This window comes from Carassius auratus, chromosome 37, assembly GCF_003368295.1.
Source record: "Carassius auratus strain Wakin chromosome 37, ASM336829v1, whole genome shotgun sequence".
Taxonomy (NCBI): Eukaryota; Metazoa; Chordata; class Actinopteri; order Cypriniformes; family Cyprinidae; genus Carassius; species Carassius auratus.
In genome coordinates this window covers 10,304,045-10,326,783 of record NC_039279.1, presented here as the reverse complement: position 1 = coordinate 10,326,783, position 22,739 = coordinate 10,304,045, and the positions used below count along the sequence as shown (strand labels likewise).

The 22,739-nt window shown below is 36.5% G+C and overlaps 1 protein-coding gene across 2 annotated transcripts; it reads right to left on the bottom strand.

Moving 5' to 3' along the window:
- Positions 1-3,639: 3,639 nt before the first annotated feature.
- LOC113056146 (endothelial PAS domain-containing protein 1-like) lies at positions 3,640-22,657 on the bottom strand. Of its 2 annotated transcripts, none has more exons than XM_026222690.1 (16): positions 22,304-22,657; positions 16,700-16,890; positions 14,823-14,974; positions 14,614-14,698; positions 13,145-13,263; positions 12,850-13,052; positions 12,112-12,218; positions 9,452-9,599; positions 9,159-9,376; positions 8,126-8,340; positions 7,474-7,584; positions 6,820-7,232; positions 5,611-5,737; positions 5,418-5,526; positions 5,174-5,329; positions 3,640-4,867 (listed from the first exon to the last, which is right to left on the bottom strand). In XM_026222690.1, the coding sequence occupies exons 1-16, from the start codon at positions 22,327-22,329 to the stop codon at positions 4,716-4,718; spliced, it is 2,532 nt and encodes an 843-aa protein (XP_026078475.1). In that variant the 5' UTR covers positions 22,330-22,657; the 3' UTR covers positions 3,640-4,715. The 2 variants fall into 2 exon arrangements, with proteins under 2 accessions (XP_026078475.1, XP_026078476.1); XM_026222691.1 differs by having other exon boundaries at positions 5,418-5,523.
- Between the last annotated feature and the right edge of the window lie 82 nt (positions 22,658-22,739).

Genomic DNA, 22,739 nt, shown 5'->3' with positions numbered 1-22,739 from the left:
ATAATTTTATATATATATATATATATATATATATATATAATTCGCTTAGGAAAGGCAATTTCTTCCAGTTGTGATTGGGTGAAAGCAGGAAGTTAATCCCACACTGAAATTGGTTTTATTGTATATAGGCCAATGTGTTTGACATTCAGTTTATATCAAATTAACTTCATGTCAAGTTTTTGACTCCAGTTTGATGTGCAGTTTTGATCTGTTTTTTATTTATTTTTATTATTTAATTTAAAATGTCAGTTTTGATATAAGCCCTAAATTTTATGTCTTTACAACATCAATGGCCCACTTGAAATCTCATAAAGGAAAAAATGAATGTAACTGACTAGGAAAAAATGTTTCATTTTAAACATTAGCAATTACGAACAACTGGCATTTTGCTGTGTTTGCCACTAGATGGAAAGCAAATGTCACAAAAGAAATGTAATTGTCGAAAAATCACCCTATTGAGCTAAATTGTCTCGAAATGGATATTCCGCTGTCATATAACATTTTCCATCATTTAACTGCACTCACCTTTTGCCTCCAGCATTCCCTTTGTAATAGTACAACTTTTTAATACAGTACACATTACATTATAGGTCTATAAATATGCTGAACTAATAATAATTTTGCTCAAATGATTGTTGTTTTCCTGAAATATCCTAAATTTGGAGGTTTCATTATGCAGAGCAATAATGAATACAATATATATATATCAATAATAATCAATACAGACGCACAGAAGTGTGTGAATATGAAAAATTCAATAGGTAAAGTGTAATACAAGTTCCCACGAGAAAGCTCCAGTCGTGTGTCTTACTGCCGGAAATGGTGGTTATGTGGTTTGGGTTTTTACATAAAGCTCATTGCATCTGCCTGGCGGACACAGTGACAATACCTCAATACATCAGTGACTGTGGCACTGTCAAATGCAATGTTTGCAGTGTTAAATAACGGCTGTCTTTTTCCTCTTCTACAAATCTCATCTGAAATCTTCTTCGTCTCAAGGGTCAACTATGGGTCACGTGTCAAAACCCCTTTGAGAATGAGAAATGTGCCCAACTGCAGCCATAGAAAACCTCCTGCGACTGCCAGTGACAGTACAGCTATATTAAACCCTTATTATAAAAGAATAGTTCTCCAAGAAATGAACATTTCATAATAAAAATTTGCTCAGCCTCAGGCCATTAGATGTAGATGAGTTTCTTTAAAGAAACAAGCTCATCTACATCTGATGGCCTGAGGGGGAGTACATTTTCAGCAAATTTACATTACAAAATATACCTTTAAGCTTTTAAAAGTGCACACTTTTCTTTCTCTCCATCCACCAAACAAATTGTTTTAATATACAAGCTCACAGAATGGTGCAACTCTGAACACTCTTTATTTAGATTCGTCCTCTGTGGAAATACTGTCCAAGGGGTCATTGTGTCACTCCATCCTTATATAATGCAAAGCTAATAAATCATAACTCATGTATTATCCTCTCAACGAACATAACACTGAAAACAGGAAGACAACGTAAGCAAGTTTTATGCAATGTTTCTCTTAATAAACAAACTGCTGATTTCTCTTTTGTGCAGTAATGTTAAACAATAAGATAACTTGGCTTGAGAAAGTAATGAAAAATATTTATATTTATATGAATATTAATCATAAAAATATTTATTTTTGTCACAAAGGTCATTGCGATCAGTTATGCACAATGTAATTTACTCTAAAATGCATTATCCTTATTTATATTTGCTATAAAAGGAATTTCATTGGTAGATATTGCACACATGCAGTGCGTAACTCTGAGTGACTACAGTTCTTGACTGCAGCATCACTCACTAGATTCTAAATCTATTGACTCTTCCTTATTTATGTTTCCCTTCTCCATGGAAAACAACGATCTGCCATTGAGACCCTGTGCATTATGGGAGGCTCTTGAAGATGTCTGTAATCCCATTGGGATTAAGGCTGCTTGGCTTCCATCCACATCCTTCGTGAGAAAACACAATTTATTTGCAAAGCCAAAATAAGCATGATTGACAGATAGTGGTCTATCAGTCTCACTTTTGTTATTTTATAATAGTATATGCACTTAGATACAAGTTTCTTGTGTGCAGACATTAACAAATGCACAAGAAGTTAAAGTTAAAAAATTACTTTATGCATTGTTTAATAATTAATTTTTAATCTTTACTGTTATAATGTACCTGCAAGTGTACATGAAACTGCACATATGAAAAATATTGCTGTATGTTTATTTACTCTACTTACTGGATAATTAACCATAACATATTATATAGTATATAACTTTACACAGTCTTCCCATGCATATAATATGCTGGGATTAAATCATCAATTGTTGTTTTTGTAAGGTTGTTGTAAGAGTAGAAATCCATAGACAAATTTATAGGAATATAATAAATATTAGAGGAAACATAAAAAAATGGAATAGAAAAATAAATGTCTACCCTTCAACTGCACGTTCAGTGTGATGTCTCAAGGTTTAAAGCTCATTTAATATTAATTGTAATTGCAGATAAAATTATGGTGTTTATATATGGTGAGGCATTCATACAAATTGTAAGGATTTGTCTATTTTACCCAGATTATTTCAATTAATTGCTAGAAAGGTTTCTAGGAATCACATGGAAGTAGTTAAAAAACATTTATGTTTGACCCCAATCTAGCAAATGATTACATCAGTGGCATGATTTAGGTTATGAAACATCTATTGTCCCACTGTAACAATTACTGGATACATACTGATGACTTCATATGGGTAATATTAAGCAAAATCGCTCCCATTTGACCTCATCACATTGTAGAAACTTCCTCTCTGAAAGTGTGTCAGACAGTATCTTGATCTAAAAATGATGCTAATATTTCAATTTCTTATCTCCATGAGTTTTTCTCAGATAAAATCGAACACAATGGCTTCTTTTGTGACTAAAGCATAGCTGGAAATATGAAAAACAATAGTCATAAAATGGCACGATACCAAATTTTTTGTTTTGTTTCTGAGCTACAAGTGAACACAATTCATTGATTTCTGAAGACAATAACTCTCTTATCTTATGTGGACTGCTATAAAACAAAATCTGTATGAGAAATCATGCGTTCAGTTCCACACATCCAAATCCATTTTTTCCCTCAATTTTGTGACACCCAGACAGCATCAGGATGCTCTTACCTTTCTGAGGTGATCAGCATCTAAATAAAAGGATGCCCACAACATTCAAAACATTGTAATAATGGCATTTGTTACTCGGATTACCCCAGTGAATTCTCACCTTGATCCTTGATCCATGTATGAAAACCTAACAAGTTCATGTCACATGTATATTTAAGTTTTATCAGTACTCTCAGGATCTCTCGACTCCCAAAAGTGTTTGATAGGAAGTGTTTGCTTGGTCACTGTTAAAATATGTATTCCCTGTATAGTCATTTGTATGTTTTAACACTATGCATGTTTGTGGCCAACAGTATCCTGCTTAAATGCACCAATTGATACACTTTACACCAATTCTACTTATATAAGGCTCACTGACCTGGTCCATTATCCAGCCTATTACTGCAACAATAAAGCTAAAAAAAAGAAAAAAAAACTTGCACTAAGTAAAGTGGAGGATGATGGGAAGAATCAGATGAGAGTGATTTGTAAGTAGCACCATTTACATTTTAATTTATTTTAGACATAATGCAAACTTTCGTATCTTTCAATGCTACAAAGAAAGACTGGAATACAAAGTCTTTTTACTTTAAGCCATAATAAAAATACGATCAGATTAGCTTTATATACTTTGTTAAGAAACACAGAAACCCCAGAGTATCATGAAAAGGTGATACACATAACAAAATTTACTACAAAATCTCATAACGTTAAACTACTATGTATTCGATATGTACTGTAAAAGAGAAAGCTACAAATTGATCTCTGTCTACTGCTAGGTAGACGAGAGCGAGTACCAAGGCACTTCTGAACACCAAATACAAACACTTTTCACGTGTTACAGAGATCTACAGAGACCTCATCTAATGTAGACACAATAGATATGTTTGTATAAGAAATAAAATATGAAATTTACAGTTCAGTTCTCAAAGAAAGAAGAAGAGGGTTATTTTAGAGAATGGTTAGTTTTGGATGGGCCTGAGAAGACCACTTTGGTCTTCCATTTGCATCTTTCAAAATAAAGTGCTTTAGATGACAAAAACTATACAATTAAATAATACAGCATTTGTCATGATTGTGAAAAGTAGAGGAATAAGATTACAATACTAATGTTCTTAATGGGAAAACAAACATGTTTCTGAGCTACACAGTTTTATGCCATTGCCAAATATTTAAGGAAACAGGCAAAACTTTGATTTATACAAACACAGCAGTTGCATTCCAAGCTGAATGAATAAGTTGCAAATGAAACAACATTATTATATATAGTATATATTTTGTTTTAGTTGAGATATAATTTGCAACAGTGAAACATCTGTTAAATCAGACCATAAATGGTAAGAACACTTAGCATCTGAAGGCTCAGGACAATATCAGAGTTTAAGATAGCACAAAACGTGGTGTGTCCAAACACATTTTTCAAATATATATTAAAATATTACACAGGTCTTAAAGGAAAATGTACAAATACATCTAAATAAAGACTGATAATACACACGTAGAAGATAATAGCTTATACAGACGAAGTTGGGTGAATGGATCACTGCAGAAGCTCTGGGTCTTACGTGCTCTGGTCCAAAGCTCTCAAGAGGTCACTGCCCTGAAGCAGATGCAGGTTTCCCTGTAGAGGCACGTTTACCTCACAGTCATATCGCGTCAGCTCTGGCAGACAGTACGAGTCAAATGATGGGCCTAACAGTTGACTTATTATGCCTGTCAAAAATAAAAGACACATGTAATGCGAATGTCGCTAGAATAAATTCCCATTTTTGATCCAGTTATGGTATGACAACTATTGTATGACTTCAGAAGATTTTGGAATACGCACTACTATTTAAAAGTGTACGTTTAAAAAAAAAAAGAAATAATACTTTTATTTGACAAGGACATATTCAATTAACCAAAACTGACAGAAAATACTTTATTTTAATTTAAAGACTTTATTTTATTTTAAAAGACAAAAGTTAATAATATTGATAATAATAAGAATCGGCATTATAGAAAAGGCTGGAGACCGACCTGTGTGTTTGTGTAGAGGCATCATGTTGTATTGTCTGTTACTGGGAGAGCTGAATGACTCTGGGAAATGCTGTTTGGGATCCTCTGAGCTCCCTTGGAGAGACTGACTGCAGCCGTGAGGAGAAACCAATCCACTTGGCATAAATGGAAATGTATCTGTCAAAAATGAACAAAGGAGACTGTAAATTTCAGTATAGAAAAAACTAGAAAACATCTAAAGATGTTGAAGAGAGAGCTGATGTACCTGTTAGCACACTTGTGCTGAGAGACTTTCTGACAGAGAAAGCACAGCTGTCGAGGTTCATCGTCTTCATCCTTTTCTGCATTCCAGACTCGTGAGGAGCTGACACCTTCTGAATATACATTATGTTAACATACTGTCTTTGGTGTGCACTTTACTCCTTTCCATTAGTCTACAGTGAGATCTGAAAGATTACCTTTAAAATATCGGTGAAAGAGCATGACGTACTGAAATCTGCTTGCCTCTTCCGTTTAAAGTTGTTGACGAGCGTTATCTGACTCGCATTCCTGCCTTTCTGTACAGGGGCAAAGCTCTCATAAAATCTGAAAACAGCAAGAAAAATTTAATCAATGAATGAACATGACCTTTGTTATAGCACACTGTTCGGAAGTTATGAATACTTTAATAAATACTTTTATTCAGCAAGAATGCATTAAATTAATCAAAAGTGACAATACAGACAATGATGTTACAAAGAGTCCTGAAAAAATGTTTGTTGAAAATTTAGCATTTCCATCAAAGGAATATATATATATATATATATATATATAGTAACAAAGAAAATAGTAACAAAAATATTTTGCAATAATTCTGTTTTCACTGTATTTTTGAACAAATAAATGCAGCCTCGTTGAGAATAAAAAGCTTTAAAAACATAAAAAAAGTATTAAATATTGGAACCAACTCCAAACATTTAGAAATGTAGTTTATGTAAAGGAACAGCAATGCATTAATATTCCTTGAAACATTCTGATTAATCCATCAGATCTTCCCCTACATCTACTTTGAAAACAAATATTTTTTCTCTGGCTTTTGCTTAACATGAAACACCTTTTTTTTTGGTGATGATGATTTGTTGTATTTTTTTCTCTTTTCCTACTTTCCTTTTCTTTTATAAAGGTAGTTTTTCAGGATCTTAAATTTTATGTGTCTTAACAATACTTTTATTTGTTGGTTGATATTTTTATGTTTTGGCCGTGCAGCACCATGGTCAGCGCACATTGCTTTTAAGGTCCTATATAAGGTTCTATATAAACTTGACCTTGACCTTGGCCTTTATACATAAGAATATATAGCTGCTTTTATATCTGGTTGTCCTTGGCATCAAAAAGTTTGAAAATCTTTGTTCAGCTGTCCCCTTGACTGCAGGTGCAACATACTTGCACACTAATTTGCAATTGGCGTTCTTTTTTCTTCTATTTGCGTGCTAATTTGTGACTGGTCTAGACTTTTTTTGTTGCATATTTTCAGTCATTTATGTGTTTAGAAAGGTGATTGATTTTTGAAGTGATTGCAGCATTATACCTACACAAAAGGTTACACAATTCACTTTCTTGCAAAGATCACTGCTGCCCAATTTATGTATTGCAAAATAAAACACATTTGATAATTTAATGATAATCACCTTTGCTGTGGTAATGCAGCTTTGAAATCACATGTTTGTCCTGGATATGCTATGTTTCGGTCATCCATGCATCCAATATCTGTACGTTCATACTCTGAGGGTGGGTCACAGGACCACTGAAGACTCTGTCTACCCTCCTTAGAGGAAAGTGGGATGTTTGGTGTGGTTTGGTAAGGCTGCACATGAGCCGTGTCTGAACATGTGCTAGTGCTGCTTTTGTTGTCAGGAGGGAATGGACTCAGCGGCTGGAAGAGGTCAGCTACACTGCTGAAGCTGTGCTGGAGGGCTGTGCTCAGGCCTGGACCTGTGTCAGGTACTGGATCATCCAGGCAGATGGGGTGCAGCTGGAAGTCCTCACCATCCATTGGGATGTATGGAGCAAGAGTCTCCAGGTCCAGATTGCTCAGGTCCAACTGCACACAATTAGATTACCAAATATTTACTTAAAAATACATACAGTGGGCGAGAAAAAAAATAATATCGAAAGACACCAAAAATATACTAGCAATATTTTTAATTTGTTCACATAATCCAGCCTGTATGTTCATCAAAAGACACAGGAATGAAACGAAAAAAAGAAAAGAAAATTGTGGTAGAATTGGAATAGCATTTCATCTATTACAGATTGAATTGTTTGTAATGTACCACACTCACCTGGGAGCCAGTGGGATTTGTTGCTACAGATTCAGGGGCAAATAGCTTCTCTGTCAGCTCCATCTTCAGATCACACTCTCCTCTGCCACAGTAATCTACTGGACTGCTAGGCTGCACACACAAACATCACAGCACATTTAACACACACTTCAACACACCTTAATGTTAAATACACCTTAACTGCTTTACTATTTAAAGAGGTCATATCAAGAGGACACCAAAAATGAAATTGGTTTGTATATATTTAAGTCTTAAAGGTACAGCAACATTTTTTTCAAAGGGTCAGAGAACAGGTCATGAGTGACAATGAAATCTAAAGGCACTTTCGCACAACGTAGTTCTAGGAACTAGCCAGCAGGGTCATTCCTAGAGAACCAGTTTCTCCCTCTGGCCATTTTCCTGGTTACTTATTTTTACATGGCTTTTTTAAAAATGATGGGTAGTCGGTGTTTCCTATGCATTTGGCAAATGAGTGTATACTTACATCAATAATAGTTCCTATAGAATTGTTTTAGACCCTTCTCTGAAGTAGGAGCTGATTAAGTTCCCCAAAATGGAGTTCCTAGAACTAAATATGCTCCTAGTTCCTCTGGTGCAAAAGTGCCTTTAAATGACTGTTTTTGACATATGACCAGATGGAGATGGGACATACTGTAGAACAACTGCTGCGGCTGCTTAAGCAGGGTGTGGAACAAGGCGTGCATTTGCCTGCAGGAGGAACCTGGGGTCTGGTAAAGGTGGAGGGCATGTTGGACAGTTTTCTATCAAGACTGCCATCAGGGGGTGTGTCCACAACCCATGATGGTCCCACCATAGGTGGCTTGGTGGACTTGGAAAAGAAAGTCTGTTCTTCAAAATCTGGCCTATCTGCAAATGCACATGACAAGTAACAAGTCAACAAACTTCAACATGTGGGAAAAAAATTATTGAACGAGATGCAATCTCATAGAATTACTACATAAAGAGCCAAGGAAGATCATCTAACAGTGGATAGACACACCTTAAACAACACAATGTACAAAAGAATAAATGTTAGAGTTACATGAGAAAACTGTAGATGGTTGCATAAATAAAAATATGATCAAAAATAACCTCAGCCATCACCAAAAGCAATAACAGAATTATTGTAAGGATCAAAAGGAGGTGAATTGCATTCCATGCAGTGGTTAGACATGTGAAGACATGCATTTTGATGAAAAGATAAATTAGTATACCCATTATAGCCCTGTTGTGAGGAGAAACACACAAACACTGCCTACTGCCATTGGTAAACCTTCAAAAGCACAGGTGATTTTATTATTAAAAATGGAACAAAAAAAACATCATTTTAATAATACAAAACCGTTTATGCTAAAGCCAATGCTAAGCCATAATATGCCAATATGTTGAGGAGCAGATAGATTCAGCTTTCCTTATGCATATTGCGTACCCTGCAGCAAAGCCAAGCTACAGTGCCACTGAACTACAGTACAATGACGTCTGCTGCAACATCGCAGCTTATGACCTGGGCAGTGTACGTGTGTGATTGGTTGTGATTGTGAGGTAGAGTAAGGAGAGCCAAGGGAAGGAGCAAGGGGTTCATGCATGCAGGATGGGAATAGATTTGTAGTCAGGGGTTGAGGATGTGAAGAGGGTGAAGCTATTGTAGGGGGAATGGTTGAAGTAGTGCCAGGTGGCGCTCTGACCAAAGTCCAGGGCAATGATGGCATCTCCTGGCATGGGCGCTAACTGAGCTAACTCCTCGGGCTCCTCCTTGAGCTTAGTGAAAAGAATGTCCTCAGCTTCTGAAACGGAGGAAGCTCTACCCTGGCTGAACAGTTCTCCCATGCTACACATGTGGTAGGGCTTGAACAGAGACTCCGTCTGATCCAGGGAGAAGATGACAGACTGCTCCTCGACAGAACTAAAAAACAATGAGAGCATGAGAAGAATATCGTAACGGCATTAAACGTCACAGGGAATTAATTTAATACAATACCTCAGGACATAGTTGATGCAGATGATGCACTGTGGTTGGGAGTTGCGATTGTTGTAGATGACAGTTGCCTGGGTCTCCACCCAAACGTAGCCCCCGTTCTTGGCTAGCATTCTGTACTGGCCGCTCACCACTTGACCCTTGTTACAAACTGAAGACGAAAACAGTGATTGTTAAATGCAACAAAAATAAAACGGATACACTAACATTTATGCCAAACGCATAAATCTAAAGTATTTACACATTTTCTTTATTTTTTCTTTATAGGTAATCAAGTTAAAAAGACCACTAATTTTCATTCAATTCTTGTTAAATCAGGAAATTAGAATGATTTCTGAAGGTTAATGTGACACTGAAGACTGAAATGATGGCTGCTGAAAATTCAGATTGGCCCATAACAGGAATAAATGACATAAAAAAATTAAAAAAATAATGTTATTTTAAATTATAACGACATTTCACAATATAATTTTTTTAATCAAATAAATGCAGCCTGGGTCAACTTAAAAACTTAATATGATTTAAAACCATTTTTCACAATTACACATATATATTTAAATAAAAATATGTAAATAAAACACTAGCAAAAAATATCAGTTTTTACAGCATTTTGTTGCTAATGAATGATTTGATCATGCAAATAACTTTCCTTGTCTGACATTATTCAGGATGTGCTCTGTAGAATGTAGCTGTCTTTGAATAAGGTCCATTACTGCAACTCGTGTAAGTTTAGTCATTTTTCAAATCAAAAGATCTTGCTTTTAGGCAATACTCCAGGTACTACAGAGGCCAGTGAAGAAGAGCAGTGCACTGATCTGGATTAAAAACATCAGAGGAAGCACACTTCAAAGGCTTGTTAGCCTCTAATGCACTAGCTAATGAGGTGGGCTATTCTGAACAAGCAAACCTGAGAGCTTTTGGGTTGTTGCCGATTAAGTCAAAGGGTATATAATGGGATTCAGGCCATCTACTCAGCCTCAATACCTGATGTGGCGACAACAATCAAATCAGTTTCATCTGAACAAACAAAATCACATTCAAAACAAGAGTGGACAGGAGCCTTTGTATACAGCAGGATCATCACGTGGTTTAAGAAGAATCTGGGAGATGTCTAAGTGAGGGAACTATTCTCAGTATACTTTTACAATAATAAGGTTCATGTATTGCTTATGCCTGAGATGCACTGGAAACATAATTCATGTAAATCAGTGGACGCCAAACCACTTAACGCAATCGATTAGTAGATCTTCATCATAAATAACTGAAAAATAAGTACTAAAATATATTTTCTCCACTTTTTGTACTGTATTTTTTTGTACTTATTTCTCTGTTATTTTTGGAAGCTAATGTGACTCATTCAGACTTTCTGCTGATATGCAGATATGTTTTTATGTAGCATAATTTCACAAAGCTAAAGTCAGACTATTCTATTTTTGCTTTAAATCCTGTGAATCTATGCTCATGCAACATGTGTGTAGCATCTTTGTATGGATTGTGACTGAAATGCAGTTGTTCTCTCTTATTTCAAATGCCTACAGATATTTTTAAATGACTATGTCAGAATTAGCCAATTGGCTGGTAAAAAAAAAAAAAAAAAAAAAAATGGAATCTGAATCAATCATGAAAAGTCATGATAGGTGCATCACTAATTAAAATACTAAATAAAAGGGCTCAAATTGGAAGTACACTCTGGGCTGCCTTTTTCTATTAATTCTTCACTAGACAGATCTTGTCTTTCATGAAAGCTGAGGTCAGGGATCTTGGGCTTAATGTAAAAAGATAAAATTTTGACATAAAATGTCATTATTATGAGGGGAAAGACACAAGATAAAAAAAAAAAAATGACATTTTTGTCAATAATAATTTTGACTTTTTATTATGGCTGTATCTCATTATTCCAACGTTGTATCTCATTAACATTTAATAATAGACATTTTTATTTCATAATTACGATTTGGTACTTTTATCTCATAATTTTTACTTTCTTTCTGGCACAGAAATGGGCTTCCATACATAAAAGAGAATGTACAATTTACAAAATGTAGAATGTATCAAATGTAGATTTTTTTCCCCCAAACTTTAAGTTTAGAACTATTCTGTAGGTTTAAGTTCCTGGGAGGGCAATTTTAAAAGCAAAGTGGCTGAAAACATGAAATGTAGAGTCTACAGCATCTGTTAAGCAAATAAACAGTGCAATGCAACAACCATTGAGTTTATAAATATCCTTCAACAATTCCTGGAGCCCGGCGGGACATCTGTTTCCCTCAGTCATCAAGCCCATGGGAACACCTCAGGTCTACAAGGTTTTGAACTCAAGTAGTTTACCCATGGACAGAGATGAGAGGCATGGATCTATTCCAGACCGTGAGTCACTTCAGGACGGAGTGGAGCTAAATTAGACAAAATGGATGGGACCTTGAGATATTCACACAATGAGCTACTGCATTGTTTCTCTTATGTTTGCACCAGTGCATAAAACTGAGGTACAGAGAACAAAGAAAACTAAGAAAACTGTGCCTACCCTATGGCTTTGTTCAGACAGGCATTTCCAATTCAAATCTGTTTAATCTTTACAAGTCAAAACAGAAAAAGACCCCATGAAACCCAACTTGTGTTTTTGTGCCTCCCGGATTTGTGTCTGTCAGATGGAAACAGGTACTCACGATTTTGGTGGCTCTTCGTCATGCTTTCAGAATCCAAAGCATGGCAGAACTCATACACTGAACGGCCAAGAAGTTCCTCTGGCTTATACCCGATCAGGCTGCTTACTCTGAAACACAAAGAAAGGTCAAGAATAAAACTAATGGAACAGACAATACAAAGCGTAATCGATTTAAATCACATCATTAACCAAGATTCAGGACTGTCGATCCTTCAGTATTCCCCTGGAATAGCCTCTCCCTTTTCTGTTCCAGTATGGGCTTTTAAAGGGATAGTTCCAAAAATGAATATTATGTCATTAATTTCCCTCATATCATTCCAAAAATTAAGGTTAAACCCTGTTTTAATGAATTCCTTTTTCTCGGCTTTGGGTGTGGTAGTTCCCTAGTTGTCCATGCGGGATCGGAAAGCATTCAGATTTCATTAAATAAATCATAATTTGTGTTCCAAAGATGAACAAAGGTCTTACAGGTTTGGAACAACATGATATTGAGTGATTGAAGGGGTCATATGATGCTTTTTAAAAGAAAGGTTGAGTTAGTCCACAGATCTTTTGCATGCAGATGCCTTCATTTTATTTTTTTCATAGTTATTTTATATCTAATTAAATTAAATTTGTCATCTTTTTTGTTGTTGTTGTTGCCTTTTGTGTCTATATATTTTTGGGCCCAGTGTTCATGCACATAAACAAGCACATATACAATATGCACAATTATGACAATTAGTAAACAGCTTCTTGCCTCTCATCACAGTAGATAAACTTCATGTCCATACTGTGTCTGCTCATGAACGTCTTGCTGTCGAGAGGTGTGTCAACATTTGAGGGGTGTGGGATCGGCGCACACAGCATTGTGACACATGTGAGGGGTGGCTCCGAAAACCCACAGAAGACTTGAGGGGGGTGGCTGCTGCACACTTGGAGATGCCCCGTGCAATGCAGCACCTGACAGACAGAGCAGCAACACCATGTTTTAGTTGATAGCACATGCACATGTGCACTGCATGATGTTGTATGACGTGCTTATGCGTTCTTACCTTCCAGCTGGCTGATTTGAGGTTGACAGTGCGACCTCTATTGGTGACTGTACATTTCATCCTCATAAAGAAATCTCTGCCCATGCTCATGTCTTTCCCTCTTCTGCCATGCACAGGTCCTGTCAATCAAACAATCCGTAAGAGATATGTTTAAAAATCATATATTTACTATAAATAACTACTGTGCATGGAAAAAAGCTTTATTTTTGCACATTCAGAGGACTTTGGTCTGTCAGTGGGTCGTGGATGCTAGGTGCAAAGTTCAACTGAATCAGTCTGTTGAAACCTTAACTACAGTGTATGGAGCTCTCTGTGTTGTTATTGCATAGGGATTATCTCCAAACGACCAATGAAATGGCAGGAAAGTTACGCCACTCGCTCAAAAGCTCTAAACCGGTCAGGTGACCGACTCGTGAAAGACACAGATAAAACAAGAGGAGGAGGAACATTTGCTGTGGGGAAAGGCCCCCTAACTCTCAATATGAGTATGTGTCTGTGTGCAAGGCACACACTGCTTACATGATAGCAACAGAAATAGTAACTTTCAGAAACTACTGAGCCAGAGTAAAGGCTAAGGTCACACCTTGGTGCAAAAACGATATGAAACCAAAAATTCACGAGCTATGTTTAGCATCAAAACTATTCAAATCAAGTTTTCTGAATTCCTGCCATTGCCTGAGGGTTGTTTCTTTTTAAAATTGAAATTAAACGAATTAATGATTAACTAATTAATTAAAGTAAACAAACAGAATAAAAATAAATAAATAAAATAAAACTGAGTAGAACAATTCCCCTAATTTTTTGATAGGATTTAAAGTTGAACTTTAGAGAGTTTTAAAAGAGTTTTTTTTTTTTTTACACTGAAATAGTATTAATAAAATTATTGCAAAAGTAATCATTTTTATTTTTTGCAATAAATGTATTTTTTGTTAACAATATAATAATAACAATGTTTTATAAGTAGTATTTAGCTATATTGATATACGATCACAATATAATTAAGTAACAGAAATTAATGGAATACATTAAATTATAATCCAATTTTTGTAATAATAATAATAAAAAATAATAATAAAGAGTTTCTTCCCCAAATTGTTCAGACCTAGCTAAATGATTTTAAAATACTGAAATATTTTTGCTCAAATTAAAACTAAAAATGTCCTGAACAAAATATAGCCCTCAAGTCTAGACAGAAGGGAGCACAGACTGGACTGTGGTCTATAGGATGAGGCTTGGTAAAGGAGGGGGACTTGTCCCCACAGGAACAACCACAAGAATGTACAAAATATAACATCCTGACTGTGATAACTGCTCTCAGATAAGGACATCTCCATGGCAAATCCAGAGATAAAGAGGACTGGGAGATTCTGCCACTTTGGTGTTTAAGGCAACATTGTATACTGTATCTCCAAATAAAAAAAAATGTATCAACATACTTCTGGAAAACATTGTTTTAAGCTGACGCTCACCTGATTTGACACTGAGATTCTCTCGGATTTCTTCATGATCGCAGGGGTGCGTGAAGTCAAAGATGCTGTGGCCTGTCAGATCTACCTATTAACATTTTGTAAGAGAAGAAAAGTTGAATGCTCAGCCACTTTAAATGAAGCAACAGAAGGCTTAAAGTTTTCTCTCTGTGATTATTCTCCAGGAATAAAGGACATGAGGTGAGGCTCACCTGCGTAAGGCCCATAAATTTACTGACGTTTTCTGAAAGGAATATCATGTCTCCATCTGATGTTACCACAGCGACAAAGCCTTCCAGAGACTTCAGATACAGACTGTCCATCTGGCTGTCATCCTGTGACCGGGTTCGTTGTACAGTGCGGCCTGGGACCAAAGACAAGACAACTTAGTATGTGTGCAGTGTCAAATTTGGTCTTTTTTGTTATTTTACACTGGCAAATCATCAAGACAAATTCAAGGGACCTTCTCAAACCCAAAGTAAAAGCACAATCACACACTCTAACACAAACATAGACTCATATCCTGTACCATTTAGTAAAGTAAACAGCTCAGAATCAGTTAAACAGACTTATTTATCCAAATAAATTCACATACCAACATGGGATAAAAACTGTAAAAACTGAGCTGATCAGCAAAGAGAGGATGTTTGAGGTACACAATGCCATGAAAAACATCAAGAACTTGAGAAAATAGTTAAAGCAAGGCTCCATGCTGTGAGGTTCATGTCTGCTTCCCTGCAGATAAGGGCCTCCTCCCCTGCTCATTCAGATCAGGCAATAAGGGCCCGAGCGCTGAGGCTTTGACCCCGCTCAGCTCTATGTGTCTGCATTGTGGGTTTGGGTGTCAGCAGGTGGTCCATGTCTGTGCTCCCACATCAAACCCGCAGCATTCGTCCTGTTGCTATTAATACTTCGATGTAATGTCTTACTCCTCTGTCACTCAGCCAATCCAAAGAACTTGCAATTTTCTGCCATTCTCTGTCCATCTCGATTACAATCATTTAGGCCTTTTCTGGTCGTCAACAACGTTTTCTGATAGCCTTCTCAGCAACTGCTCTTTAATTTTCTTTCAAGTTATATTTCAACAAACAACTTTGGCACTAAAGTTTCTCTTAAATTTTCTTAGTAGAAAAAAAAAAGATTTCAGTACAACCCCATTTGATTTTTCATTTTATTTGACCAGAAAAAAGGAATTGTTAAAGAGATTTCAGTTGTGATTTTTCGTTTTGACAGGAGATCTCTTTGGTTCATCAGTTTTGGGCCATTTGAAAATGAGGGTTCAAAGATTTCTATCTCCAGAAGGATGTTTGCTGGAAATTCATTATATGGTGTACTCAATGTTAAACCAATGACTCCTTTACGGTAAGTTCAAAATGTCAGAGAGATCAAACATTTGGTTCAGACGAGAATCATAACCTCTTTAACACTATCAGTAATATTATGATTCTATGACTATACAGTTACGGTTCCCACACGCCTCACTGAATGACATATTAGTTAAACAGGTTCTGTTTTTGTAATTTTGGGGCCTATCAAAGGTCAAACCATGACGCAGAACATTCAAAAACACATACAACACACCAAATATGAAATCATAATTCACAGTTCACAGAAAACAATATCAGCAGTTCCTAATTACCCCACACCTCGTTGTCTCATGTACAGGACATCTTATAGACCTACCCAGTCCAACTTTTTGCATAAAAAAGCACCATGAAACAGAAATATGTTAAACCCCAAACTTTTGAACAGTAGTGTATATGTGACAATAATGTTTATTTATCAATATGTAAACCATTTGTCACAGTGATGATGATCCACATCCAAAAAATTTTTTTTTTCACAATTACAGGGCAGTCTGATGAAAGCTGCAGGTATGTTGGACTACAGTATGTTCGATATTGCAGGAAATACGGTCAGGCAGAAACGGAAACAAGTAGGATCAGTGTACTAAAAAAGTTCCCAATTTCTTCACTGCACAGAATTATGGGATGTGACTGACTCACGATAAAAGAAAACAAACAGAATCAATGGAGCTTGACTCCTAATGAAGGATCACATACAAACATCATTTCTTTTAGCCTCATACCTGAGTTGAAAAGTTTGCGTGTGCGCAGGAAGCTGATAGCTAGTCTCATGATAGAGGCTTTGTCCAGGTGGGAGCTGATGCTGTGGGGTAACGGCAGCTGATGGGCCAGCTCATAAAACACTTCGGTCTCTTTACTGCGCCTGCAGCGCGCTGCATCACGGGACTTCTCCTTGCGCCTTTCTGAAGGATGCCTGGAACAAAGAAGAGGTTGATGAAAACAACACAGCCTATAGGCTGAGCTTCAGCTAAGATACTGTGTGCAGCCAATGTTTTATATATACTCACATACAGTACCTGTACAGTATTGTACTTAATATATTTTAATGTAGAAAAGACAATAAAACAATTAACTTTAAATTTGGTTTAAGACAAATTATTGTTGTGTTTTGGTTGGCACAGACACATGAAGGAATTTTGCGGGCAAGAAAGTCTTATGTCAATCAATGAAAACAACACACTTCTCACACAAAAGCACACACCTCCAAACCAAGCAGTTTTGTATCTGGTCAACAAGGCAAACTTGAACCTAATGTGACGAGAGAAAATTTACCACCCTCGTGTGTAATTCCTGATCGCACAGACTCCTACTGAAATGATTTCACCCACAAAATTACACTGTGCAAAGGTATAAGTGACCTGATTTTTTTCCCCACAACAATTGGTGAACTGTCAGGTTTTGAGTTGATTAAAAAAAAATTATTCTAAATATTTTATGTTAAGAATACTATTGTGCACAAGCACAAAGTTCATCACTGAGTCAGAGCAAAAGCATTGCAAAACCACACCTATGAGAATCTCTGCATCAAGGTTTTAATCTAGGTTTACTCACTCGCAAAGGAAAAAAAGAAAAAAAAAGTCACTCTAGGTTCAAAATTGGTTCTTCAATTGGTTTTGAAATTTGTCACCGATAAATTAAATTTCAGTCAACTCTTGCCGGAGTTAGGTCAGGTCACAGGGCCTGGCTCATGCAGACGTCTGTTTTGAGCTTGTTACTACATGTTATTCAGTATAATCTGACAGTCCAAGAACATTTATTGTGTTAATAAAATGTAATGCAGAATATTATTTTATGAATTAATCCATATAGCATTTTATCACTAACTGTACAGTTTAAATGGATAGTTTACCCATAAAAACAATAATTTAAGAGAGTGAAATTCTCAAGAAAGCACATAAATATGTGCCGTCATTTATCTATCCAGACAGAAAGATTATCTTGCCAGTTAAATGATTTCTGAGGTTTGTGGCTTGCCAGTGTGTGAAAGAGTGTGTGGCAGAGAGAAGCGAACTCTCTTTGGCCTCTGAGTGTGGTGTGCCACCCTCACAAGAAACCAAGCCACACAGAGCTGTTCGTCGGCAAAACACCACAAGTGTTCTTTAATGCGTCACATATTATAACACAGATACCAACACACGTGGCCTGCTGGCAGCACTAAGTTTCAGTGTCTGTGGGAGGCCAATGCTGAGACCAGGATCTAGCGGTGTAATTCCAGTAGCAGCCTCCCAGTGTGGGTCCCCTATCCTCCAACTCAGGTCAGCCCGGCTCTGGGAGTGTTTGTAAAATGTGTACAGCGTGGTGCGGGGGTGCAGGAATGCAATAATCGACCGTCTATTATAAAGCTGCATACTTGGCAACCACAACATGCCCCCTTTCTGTCCTCCCACTAACCCAATTTTCACACAAAAAAAAAAATTGTCATTGTAATAGTAACCATGGATTCTTCTCACAGGAAATGAGTAAAATGGTTTTTACTCAGAGGTCAAACCCATGGGACTTACACATGAATTTACTGTCTGAATTTCCTTGGGGCTAAATGAGGAATGGCAACTTCCATTTCAACTCAAACAATTAGCCTATACTGCTTTCTATACTGTCTTCAACCATAAATGCAACTACATCACAGTTTTAATAAGAACGAATCGAGTGCAGCTCTAAAAATACAGACACAATGTGCAATAAATGGGAAAAGATAATGCAGACTCAAACTAGAGTTCACATGTTCAGGAAATTCATTTGTGGGGAAAAAAGAGTGATAACAGCGGATTCTGAATTATGTACTTCCAGTGTTTAAGTGCTTATGCAATCAGTTATACAGCTTATTTACTGTTATAGAGTATTTAAAATACTAGTATTTAAAAGACTAATGCTTAAAAATAATTTTATGTAACCTGGAATTATCTCAAATAATCTAAGATCTCTAAAAGCATCTGCCCTTTAACAAATGCTCTAATGTCTTGTAATTTCTAAGAAATTATCCAACTCTTAAATCTATGCAATGTGTCAGTCATATGTCAATTACATTTTAAAAGCTGGACACTTTAATTTTACATTAATACAATAAATAACAGACATAATTGTATTTGCACGAACCCATACATTAAAAACAGCCACAAAATGCCGCTGACTGCAAAATTTGCATTATGAAACATTTCACTGTATTTAAACACTGCACATTGTTCCCTCATACCGAAAGACTGACATGCACGGAAAACCATGAACCGCAAGACAGCATAAAAAACAGTAGTAGAAAAACTACATTTTTATGCCAGAGAAACCAGGTGGATCTGCTGTGTTTGAATCTATGATAAAGATGACCAAAAATGTATATGATTAGTGTTTTATTCAATAGATGCTGTTCTCAAACATCTCTAGTTCTGTCTATCAGCGCCAGTTTCTCTGCTTTGTACACATTTCAGAAGAAAACTAATAAATAAGTAATATCAGTCAGGAAGAGCAGGTTCAATAAACAATACATTAATACTAAGTAACTTGCATTTTAGATACAATGTTGCCATTTATATTGTCTTTTTTTTTTCTTACATCAGTGAAAATAGTTTCTTATAAACCATGTCAAAACCAAATCAACTGCTGCTGCACATCTTCCAGAAACAAGCCATTTTGGAGTATCATTCTAAATGGATTGATATTTTAAATAAATCAGTTGAGCAAACGATTTAAATGACTCAATCAAGCTTTCCTTCCCTGAATAAATGAGTGGCGTGAACAAATAGGTTGAGTGAATGATTCAGTGACAAGGACTGTCACTTGTCGCCACCTACTGGAATATCAGTTTATTTTGCCTGTTGCATAATCAGGGTTAAAATGCTTAAAATATTGGATGTAAATATATAATAATTATTTTATAATATCCTAAAATACACATCAGATCATTCCATTGGTTTTGTTATAAAACATAAAGAAAACCCTTCTGTCACAAGCCAGCTGGAATAAGTAACCATCTCCGAATGCATGAGCTCCTAGATAATTTATTCAGTAACACAATCCTACACTGCCCAAACACCCCTAGAATTTGAGCTGAACGTAAGGTTTATCTCTCTTTAGAGATGTAGTTTTTGCAATCCCTTTGCTTTATGCGTGGATTTCATTCTTCATATGGAGGGGAGTTGTGTCCTCTGCCCTCTACTACAGGCTACTGAGTTCTGTTCCCACACTGTCCAGCTGCTGACCTCAAGCCCCAGCTATGCTACAAATCCTTTCCACATTAACTGGCTAAACAACTTAGATTAGAAATGCGCTACAGGTCAAGGTAGCCTGAAGACAGAGGCCGGCTGGCTGTTTCCACTTCTTTGTCCTCTCTTTTGCGATCTCTGTTTCCTTGGAACAAAATAACAAGACTGACAGCTATGTAGCCACTCCCACCCGCAGTGTTTTTTTCCATTAAAATCAGTCCGGCTCTGAACAGGAGAATTGTGTGTATTTCAGCAAGAGATCTCAAGGGAGATTTGCGTGAAACATAGCTGTCACGATTCCTAAAGCATATACATAACGACCTAGCAAACACAATGGCGAGCCTGCTGTACCTCTTACCTACTGCCTTACCTACTGCGTCTTCACGCACAACTAAAGCAAAAGCTGTCAAAGAGAGCAGATCATGTGATTAGCAGGCCGATGTGAACCCATTCCTCCCTCTATCTTTCTCTGCATCTTCCCTCTCAACCAGATCAGGCCAGAGTTCAGCGAGAACCAAGAGCCAGACTGTACAGAGCACCCATTCCCTACACATAATCATATTTTTCCTAACCTCAAAGAGATGGCCAGCCTTTAGCTTCCCGACTAATAATCCGGTGAAAGATTCTGTGTTAACCAGAATATGATAAATAAACCCAGGGTGTCAGAATAGTCGTCTGATATATATATTGATTTGCATATTCCTTCTGTGTAGCGAGCTTTGATAGATGATGATAGGTGATTGATATAAAATAGCACAGTTAAATGATTACATTACCCAGCTGGCACTAATTACAAAAGACACCACAGTGTTAATGAAACACTTGTAGAGCAAGTTAAACAAACCAGATAAGAGATAAGAATAGAATAAAGTCATGGAATTAACCAGATTAAGGAAACATAATGGATTGTTCACGCTTTTAAAAAAAAGAGGTGAACCCTGATCTGATAACCTCAGTTTCGATTGGAACATTACGTTCCCGTCAACAAGCCACAAAGAAGAGGAACATTTAACCCCTCTTCAATATGCCTTGGGCAACCAAAGAGCCAGTGTTGTTTTATATTACGACCAAATATAATGCTGTCAGTATCTGGCAAGAAAAATAAGAATTCTATTGTTTGAGTCCTAATGTGTTTAACCAAAAATAAATTGTATGAGGTATTAGTTATAGTTAAGGACACAAACAGAGTTGCTGGTGAATTAAATTAAATACTTCCATTACAGACTAAAAAACAAACAAAACATGTTGGAATAAGTCATGTTTGCAATGGTGCAATATACTGCAACATAAAAAAAGACAATAATGGCTTGAAAAAAATAGCTTTAAAACCTTAAAACAAATCAAGTGATAATCTGTAGTTTAATTGCTGCCTTGATTTTTAAGTATTAGTTCACTGCACACAAGTTCACTTCACTGGATATATTACTAAACAAATATACTATATGTATAAAATCTAATGAAACCAATCAAAATTACAAATAACTGTGACGTTAAATAGATGAAAACAAAAAAACTATCAGGCCTGATATAGTGCAATATATTTTACAATGATATTTTGAGTTCAACAGTTAGTTATTGTCAGACTCCACTGCGCGATTTTATTCTAAGTCTGACAGTCTCTGAGGGTCCAAATCTTTAAATACAGATTTGCTGCTTTTTGTTTTGTTTTGTCTTCTTGTATACATCATGAATGCAACATGTTCAGTCATGATTACAACAGAATCATTATTTTTTAATCCATTCGTTTCATAGAGAGATGCAGCAGTGTGCTATTTTTCAACTCTGGTGATGACATTTAATAAAGTTTCAAGTCGTTTGAATGCGTCCATTAACAAAAGCGAGTCAAAAATAGGGTCCGAGCACACCTCTCCAATATCAAAATATTGAACAAATAAAATTGCGACGATAGATTATAGGAAAGGGTTATTAATAAAAAAGGGGTATTTGTATTACATTAAATTTCAGTTCAAGTACAACACCGGTATTAGTAAGACAATTTTAATGCGAAAATTTGGCTCTAGTGGCCCTGTCATTGGGCAACATGAAAAATCTCACCTGAGAATCTCAAATTAAGGTAAACAACTCAAGAAAATCATAACTGATAGTAGTAATAAAAAGTTTCCTGCGCCTTACCTTCTTTTCTCTCTCTCGGCAGTCATTGTGAGCCTATGCTGAAGAAAACTCCGTCTTGCGTAAAATGAATACACTTAAGTTTTGCGAAAAAAAAATCTAATAAAAGAAACGTGTGTTATATTTGTTTTCACAAATGCCTTTGTTTAGTTATTAATCCTCCGTAATATCCATTCTCATGGCATTTCCAGTAATGACCGGAGCAGTTAGTGCAGTCTCAGAACACTGCCGAGGATCGCACTACTGTACCTCCCCAGAGTGACACCGACTGACCGGACGCTGGTAAAGAGCTCGTGAGCGCCGCTCCTGCGCTGCGCGTGCTATCTGCGCTGTGCACTGCGCGCACTGAATGGGGCTCTTCAGCACGCGCCTGCCTCTCAGCGCCTCCCCTCCCCCCTCTGTGCGCACTTGTCCTGTGAGAAAGTTCCGTTTCACTGTA